An 8,021-nucleotide genomic window follows, 5' to 3' on the forward strand; every position below is an offset into this window, starting at 1 on the left:
TGACATTGGGGTGACCTTGGGCAAGTCCCTGAGCAAGTGGCATCTACCTCACGGGGTAACTAAGAATAGTGTGTGTACAAATGTGCACACACACACGTCAGCCTACTGCAGCCCTCTGGAGAAGCCTGGCCCACTGGGAGCTCAAATGTGACTCTGGTCCATGCCTCCAGCCCCAGGCTGAGCCGACTCTAGTCTAGGCGCCTGTCTCACACCCAGAATGCCTTTGCTCACAGAGTGCCCTCTTTCTGCCACTCTCACCTGTCTGACACCTCTGCCCTGTGCCTCGCTACTCCAAACTCCCTCTGCCCCCATGCCAATGGGGATCGTGCCAGAGATCCTATCTGAGGAAGCAAGACCCAATTCCGTTTGCCTGCGTCTCTGTCGGGGAGTGCTGATTGTGTCTGTATCATCGTGTATCGCCACGGGTTGGGCGTCGTGACTAATCCGGAGGGTGGTTGTCTTTTAAATTATGACTTTGGGTGGGAGGCGTAAGGTGGCCAGTGAGGCATGTGTCCCGGGTAGCATCCAAGCAGAAAAGACTAAGACTCCCTTGAGAACTGATTGCTGGCTCCCCGTGGGGCGTGTCTACATCCTACTTCTGGCTGGAAGACCCTCGAAGGCAAGAATCCAAGGAAATGTAGGCTGAGTCTTGGCGTTGCCCTTGCCAGAAGCAGAATAGGCACAAAACAAAAAACTCGAAGAGACAATCTCATCACCTTAGCTGAGTTTCAGATATTTCTGGGTTATGATGAAGACACTTGTATCCATTGGGGTGGGGAACCGTGGAGGGCTAATCAAGGGTGTGGTTGGCCTGTGGTGCTTTCTTGCAGGAGTGAATAAAGACGAGTAGAAATCCCACTGTGTTGTCTCTCCTTTGAGGGTTTGAAGGGGTAGGAAGATGCTTGGGATTTTGCTTGGGTCTGGGGAAGGGGCTGGAGATAGCACTGGGTCTGACGGAGAAGGGGACCAAGGGTGGGGACTCCTGGGCCCTGGGAGAGGAGGGATGGTGAAGGTCTGTATGGGAAAGAACCCCTTGAGCTGGAACCCAAAGACTCCTGTGCCTGAGTTTTGCCACCCTGGGAGTGGGGGAGAGGAGAATGGAGGTGGAAAAATGACATTTAGACCTTAGGAGCTTGTGACGGTAAAGCATCCTAGCTCTGGAAGCAGCTTGGCCCATTAAAGCCTCCAATTTCTTCAGCTTCTCTGTAGCTGTGTCCTTGCAGAGTCCGTTCTCCTGACTCGAAACCTGGCCATGTGATTTGCCTGACCACAGGAACAACAGCGAACGCGATAAAGTAGAGGCTTAGAAAGGGCTCACATACAGGGGTTCCTCTCTCACCGCCCTTAGAATCCCTTCCGCCACTGGGACACCAAGTCCAGGCTAACCTGCTGGGTGAGTAGAGGCCAGGTGACCCAGTCAGCCTTGACACCCCCACCGCCAGCCAGCCAACCCTCCGAAACCGAGCTGCCAAGCCGACAGGAGCCGCACCCAGCAGAAGAACCACCCAGCTGATCCCAGACCAAATTGCGGAATCATGAGCTAAATAAAAGACGATTGATTGTTCAAAGCAACAAAGTTTTGGAGTGGTTCGATGTATAAAGATACAGCCAAAGATGACCAATGCGGGCCTGTTCCCTCTGTGCTGTGGTCCCTTCTCCTCCTCAACACGACCCGATGATCAGATCTTAAGCTCTGCCACTTTGTAGTTGCGTGTAACATCCCGCGTCTGAGCCTCAGATTCTTCTGAAAACAGGGCCGAGAATAACAGTCCCTATATCACAGGGAGTCTTTATGAAGAGAAAATGAGAAACACCTGCTAGGGGGCCGTGGCAGCTTCCTGCCTCTTACAAAATATGTCCACACTGGGGAGCGACTTCCTAGCTCCCCGTGGGGGCTTGGGGGCCATGTGATTAGCTCCATCCCATGAGTTGTGTCAAGTCATTTCTGGGTCACGGCATTTAATCACCCGTGTGAGACTTTTCCGGTGCACAGAAATCAGCAACGCTGGAGCTGGAGGCTGCTCTATGATTACCACGAGCAGAACACCCCGTGGACAGTGCTAGACATGGGGGGTCGGAGGGAAGCGAGTATTTGTGAGTGGGGACTTGTTCGACAAATCCTACCCTTCTCCCTCCCACCGGAAGGGTAGTACACCTCCTTGCCTGGTTGATATTGGCTTTGACCACAGGGTTGCCTTCCATCAGTGGAATGTTAGCACACCTGACCTCAGCAGGGGCTTTTAATGCACTTGGTTACTGTGCTCCTGTGCCCGCTGTCAGAGCGTTAGCCAGGGAGCCACCGATCCCAGAATTTGAATCCTCCCCAACTGGAGCCAAACCAGCTAATACAAGGCCAGAAGCAGAGCTACCCCAGCCACCCACAAACCCTCGGTTTGTTTATGGCTCGGTTTGGGGATGGTTTGTTACGCAGCGTTACTCCAGCATTAGTCGACTAATACAACTTGGTTGCTTTCAACCACTGAAATTAGGGACTTGCATGTTACTGCAGCATACTGATTGATGACAATGCTTAGCACCTTCCAGATAATGGGCACTCATTAAGAAGCAGCTGTTCCGATGATTATTATTTACAGATGTGTCGTTTCCAGAACTGACATTGTCATAAAGGTGCCAGGCACTGCACTAAGTGCCTTTTTTGCTCTTCTTTCATTTGATGCAACAACCCAATGAGGTTATTACCATTAATACCCACGTTTTGCAGATGTGAAAACAGGCAAAAAGAGGGAGAGGGTTAATCAGGAGAGGTGATCGTGGACTCTGGGGTCTGACCCTCCCTAGAGGTTTGCCCCAAAACAAATGGCCACACAACCCGTGCCTGTTTGTTCATCTGCAAAATAGGGGTAGTAATATCAAGTTCACACAGCCGTTGGGGTTATGAAATGAGGTACAGCACAGAGAACACTGCACAGGGGCCCAGCGGGGAGGAATCCTGTAATAAATGGTGGGATCTTCTCTCCCTTCCTTGCAAAGAGAGGGTTCGCAAGGGTTAAGACCCCTGCTTTCTGCACCCTCGCTTCCTGAGATGCATCACATCACAAGAACTCGGGCTTGCTTTGTTAACCTGTTTAATTCATAGGCACACGGGCAGGTGTAGACTGAGGACAAAGGGAGACTTCAAGCCACATGATCCTCAGCGCTTTACTCCGCCCTGCTAGGGGCCTGGCGGGCTGGAAGGCAGTCTGCTCGGCGGAGGAAGTACAGATAAGAGGCTGAAGGCACCTGCGCCCCGGCCTTGGCGAAGCAGGCGCTCTCCGTAGCACAGCCCCGAGTGGCAAATTTGGGGGTGATGAGACCTGGGAAGGGGGTTTCAGAATGGAGCCGGCCCCTAACTCCTCCTTCCTCATGACCCCGTCCTCCCTCCCCCACCCCTGTCCTCACCCAGTAACCTGGAGCCGCCATCTCCCCTAGAGCCTGGAAGCATGGGCCTCCAGTTCTGGGGCCCCTGCCCCCTCTAGAGATCCGGGTTCCCCTCACCGGCCTGCACGTTGCCAGCGAAGTAGACGCAGTGGGTTTCCTGGCCAACGCAGCGGGCTGCCTGGGTCCCGGGGCATGTCTCCTGAAAGGGCGCGATGCAGGCCGGGCACTGGAGGCCGTTCTCCGTACGATTGTTCTGGGGAGCTGGGGATGAGTGGCGCGTGAGAAGCAGGGGGACGATTCAACCCTTCCCTCACCTCACAACACCCCTGGGGAACACGGGCTGCCAATGGATGACGGACACTGACTGCATTTGGCCGTAAGGAAATCGGGTCGCAGCAAGCGAGTTGCCCCGATGCGGGGCAGAGCACACACCGCGGGCTCTTGGGGCGAGCCGGAAGCGACTCCCGATGCGGGGCTGGCACTTACGGGGCACCGAGCCCTGGTTGCAGCCGTCGCTCTGGCAGCAGCGCGTGTTGGACACCATGTAGTCCTTGGGGCCCATCGTGGTGGACACGAATCCCGAGTAGCAGTCGCTGTACTTCATGCAGGCCTTGTAGGTGTTCACCGCGTGGCGGCCCTCTGAAGGACGCGGGACAGGAACGGAGGGCTCCGGCAGCGCCCGCTGACCCCACTCCGGCGTGGGCCCCGGCCTCGGGGTCTCTCCCAACCCCCGCCACCTTTAGCTACCCGGGATCCGGTCCGGAGTCGTTTATTAGGTGACGCCCCCGCCCCCCCCCCGCCCCCCGCCGCCCCATTATCCTATCCCCCCAGCCTGGATGCTCTCTTTCAGCTCCCCACTGCCAAGCCTGACTTGGGCCCTTCCGCCCAGCCCCGCGGCTCTGCCATCCTCCAAGGGTCCCTGCCCCAAAGCGTCTCTGGCTACCCCCGTGCTTGTGTGAAACGGTCTCTTCCAGTCCTCTTCACCTTCGCCCTCCCTCCCACCTTCCAAATCCCTTCCAGCAAACCCTGGGAGGCCGCCCCAACCCCTACCCTGCAACACCCATATCCTCTAAAGTGGTCTCTTGCCTCCCTCCCTGGCTACCCCCAGCCTTGCCTGCAGTGGTCTCTTCCAGTCTTCCTGGCCTTCCCCCTCCCCACCGTGTGGTGGTCTCTTCCATTCCAATCCAAGGATTTTCCTCTTCACCCCCGAAGGGCTTTTCCCACCTTCGTCTCCCTCCAACCTCAGGGTCTGATCTCCCTCATGTATGCCTGGGGTGGTCTCTTCAAGCCCTTTGGGTCCTTTGGCCTACCCGCCAACGCCACCACTCTCTGTCTCACCCTCCTTACACGCACACCCCCACCGGTGGCGGTGGCTTCTTCCTACCCTCCTGACGGCCTTCATCTCCTGCCCCAGCCCCATCCTCTCTCCTCAGCTTTGAATCAACACTCCATCGCGCCCCTTCTCCCCAACCTTCCTCAGGTCTGGGACGGTCGCTTCCATTAAAGTCATGCCTTCTCCCATGTCACCCATCTGCCTCCGGCTCTCTACCTCTACCTTTCTTCCTGATGATTTGCTCCATACTTCAGGGTTATCTTTCCTCTCCTGCCTGGCACGGTCCCTTTTATGTCTCTTCCTCTACCTTGGTGTCATATCACCTCCTCCCGTCAGGAATGGTCCCTTTCCCGGGTGCCTGGCTGGCTCAGTCGGTTAAGCTTCCCACTTCGGCTCAGGTCATGATCTCACGGTTGGTGAGTTCGAGCCCCTGTCGGGCTCTGTGCTGACAGCTCAGAGCCTGGAGCCTGCTTCGGATTCTGTGTCTCCCTCTCTCTCTGTCCCTCCCCTGCTCGTGCTCTGTCTCTTTCTCTCTCAAAGGTCGATAGACATTAAAAGAAGAAGAAGAAGAAGAAGAAGAAGAAGAAGAAGAAGAAGAAGAAGAAGAAGAAGAAGAAGAAGAAGGAGGAGGAGGAGGAGGAGGAGGAAAGAAAGAAAAAAAAGGAATGGTCCCTTCCAGCCCGCACCACCCCAACCATCCCCTGGTATTTGGGACGGTTCCTCCCTCTCACCCAAAGCGGTCAACCTGATCACATTCTTCCAGACCCACCCCAGCCTCTTCTCTTCGATTCCTCCTCCCCTTCCATTCTACCTCCTGCCTATTAGATACTTACCCCTCACCAGTTCTGTTCCCCTGCGTCCTTTCCTTTCCTCGCCCCCTCCTGCCTAAGAAAGTCTCTATATCTGCCCCCCACCCACCATCTAATATTTTGGAGAGTCCCATTTTCAGAAATCCCTGACAACAATGGCTCCCATCATCCCATTGACTTCGCTTTTTTTTCCACCCACCACCTCAAGACAGTCTTTCCCTCTTCCCTGACCTCCCACCGCCAGAACCGTGACCGTGACAGTCCCTCCCTGATGTGGCGCTATCTTCTACCCTTGAAGGCACAACCCCCTCCCCAGGGTGGGACGCCAGGCTGTCATACTTGTGCAGGACTCCCCCACGACGACCACGCATGCGTCCTTGCCGGCCTCGCAAGTCTTCATTTTTCCGCTGCACGTGGGCCCGGAGCCCCTGCACACTTCACAGCTCAGTGGGCACCCTGCGGTGTAGAGAGCCAGGCTGTAGTCATGAGGGGTGTGGTCAGCGGAGCACGGGTTTGACTTCAGAGTCCAGAGGGAGATGGAGGCACAGGGGACCGGGTTTGGAGTCCTGAGGGAGGAGGGACAGGTGTCTCTCTAATTGCTCATGGGTGGGGCACTGACCGCTGTCCAGGGAAATGTCCACTGCTCTGGCTGGGACGCGGTGGTGATGCCAGCAAAGCTGCTTCCACGGGCGGGAAGCGACTCCACCAGGGAGCCTGTTTACCTAATTATAAGGCTGGGGACTTGGGATGCTAGGGACTCCTGAGAAAGCTCGGGGACAGGGAGGGATCCTGGCGAAGGTTTCCATGGGCTTTGGGAAGCTTCAGGTCCAGCTGTTTCTTGGACGCAAGACCAGATGTAGGTCTTGGAGGTGGCAGGAGCTCAGGCAGGGGAACCCGAGGCTGGGGTCTTCATGCCAGATCAAGAAGGGAGAGTCAGGACCAGGAGGCCTGAGGGCATGGACTCCTTGGTCCTAAAAGAAGACACAACTCGGGGCCCAGACACCTACCTGGGTCCTGGGAAAGGTGGGGCTAGATTCATATGTCTTATTTCGAGACCCTGCCTGGGGGGGGGTGGGGATAGAGAATTCGGAGCCCCCCCAAGCTCCCCCAGGGAGTCGACCACATGAGCTTCTCCTTTGGGGCCCCAGGCTTTCTCTTCCTTTAGCCTCTGCCTTCACCATGAATCTGCATTCCCAGGACACCTCCACTTTCCCCCTCAAGGACCGTGCTGAGTGCTCTCTCTCATGGGCCTCATGGTCCACACCCCTTCTCACTTACCCAGACCTAGGAGGGTGCAGAGCAGAGTGAAGGCCAGCAAGAAGGTCCCCGGTTTCATGGAAGCCCTCATGATGAGTGAACCTGCAGTCCTGGGTCCTCAGCCCTTATAGGGAACTGAGGAGGGGCGGGTCTGTATCCACCTTCACCCTGGGGTGAGAAATAGCTGAGGTAAGATCTCAGGGCGGGCCTTTGTGGCTCTGGGTTGGGGATATGGAACCAGAATTCAAAAGGGACATGGGCATTTCATGCTCAGCCCCCTGCTCCACAGGGACCCCAGGAGTCTGGGCTTCTAGCCCCCTCTTCCATCAGGACCCCGAAGGTCACTTTCCTGTTGTCTCACATTCTCATGGCCCTTCTCCCCACTCCCCCACCCCCCGCCTTTTTTTTTTTTTTTTTTTTTTTTTTTCTGGCCTGAAGCCCAAGGTCAGAGTTGGGTCACTTGATTTCCTGTAGGTGTAGAGTGGCTGCTAGGAGGACTGAGATCCCCTCTCTTCTCTCTCTTTCCAAGGAGTTACCCAGCGTGGGTGAGGCCCTACCTGGGAGCGCCCAGCATGTCCCGGCTCGTTCTGCGGGGGCCTGGGCGCCCTGTTTCTCTTCCTTCTTCGTGTGCTTGGCTCATATTCCCTGTCTTGTGTTTGGGCTGTCCCCAGCTCTGATCCTGCCTGGGGCTGCACCCCTAGGTCTCATAGGGACCAAACAGAGGGATGCCTGTCAACGGTCAGGGGCGGGTGTGGTAGGAGACAGATGCCCACAGGTCACATATTGGAAAACTGAGGCATGGGTGGAAGCACTCTAGGCTCCGTGTGTGGATCTGGTTTGAATGCGTGCTTTGTGTCTTATGTAGGTCCTTGACGCACTCTCTCTTGGCCTCGGGCATAACCCTGGAGAGATCGGAGATTTTGTTCGCGCGCGCGCGCGCGCGTGTGTGTGTGTGTGTGTGTGCGCGCGCGCGCGCGCGCGCGCATGGTGTGAGGGTAGCAGGGAAGAGCGTAACCGCAGGAACTGGTGGAGAGGATCCCGCTGAGGTAGGCTCCAGACTCCCTAAGAAAATCGACTCAGGTTTGCGCCCTCTCGATTTCTAAGGCTTCGGTTTGGGCGGTGACTGCATTGTCCAATGAGAATGGCGAATTTCTTCTAGGGGCCAATCCCGGAGGCCGCTCCTGTTGCCAGGCGCCCAGAAAGCAAGGAGTGAACGTCACCGGGAGGAGGGGCTAGAGAGTGGT

The 8,021-nt window shown here is 56.4% G+C and overlaps 1 protein-coding gene across 2 annotated transcripts; it reads right to left on the bottom strand.

Moving 5' to 3' along the window:
- Positions 1–3,069: 3,069 nt before the first annotated feature.
- Positions 3,070–7,726, bottom strand: PINLYP (phospholipase A2 inhibitor and LY6/PLAUR domain containing). Of its 2 annotated transcripts, XM_019819450.3 has the most exons (6): positions 7,335–7,726; positions 6,799–6,945; positions 5,860–5,976; positions 3,865–4,017; positions 3,496–3,639; positions 3,070–3,314 (listed from the first exon to the last, which is right to left on the bottom strand). In XM_019819450.3, exons 2-6 carry the CDS (start codon positions 6,866–6,868, stop codon positions 3,160–3,162), a joined length of 639 nt encoding a protein of 212 aa, XP_019675009.3. In that variant the 5' UTR covers positions 6,869–6,945; positions 7,335–7,726; the 3' UTR covers positions 3,070–3,159. The 2 variants fall into 2 exon arrangements, with proteins under 2 accessions (XP_019675009.3, XP_044902795.1); XM_045046860.1 differs by lacking the exon at positions 7,335–7,726 and having other exon boundaries at positions 6,799–7,133.
- Between the last annotated feature and the right edge of the window lie 295 nt (positions 7,727–8,021).

This window comes from Felis catus, chromosome E2 (genome assembly GCF_018350175.1).
Source record: "Felis catus isolate Fca126 chromosome E2, F.catus_Fca126_mat1.0, whole genome shotgun sequence".
Classification (NCBI taxonomy): Eukaryota; Metazoa; Chordata; class Mammalia; order Carnivora; family Felidae; genus Felis; species Felis catus.

Coding starts and splice junctions, on each gene's coding strand:
- PINLYP (XM_019819450.3), bottom strand. CDS start 6,868: ATGAGGGCTTCCATGAAACCGGGGACCTTCTTGCTGGCCTTCACTCTG. Junction 3,640..3,864: donor CAACCAGGGCTCGGTGCCCC/GTAAGTGCCAGC, acceptor ACTCATCCCCAG/CTCCCCAGAACAATCGTACG. Junction 3,315..3,495: donor CGCTGGCAACGTGCAGGCCG/GTGAGGGGAACC, acceptor CCCCCTTCCCAG/GTCTCATCACCCCCAAATTT.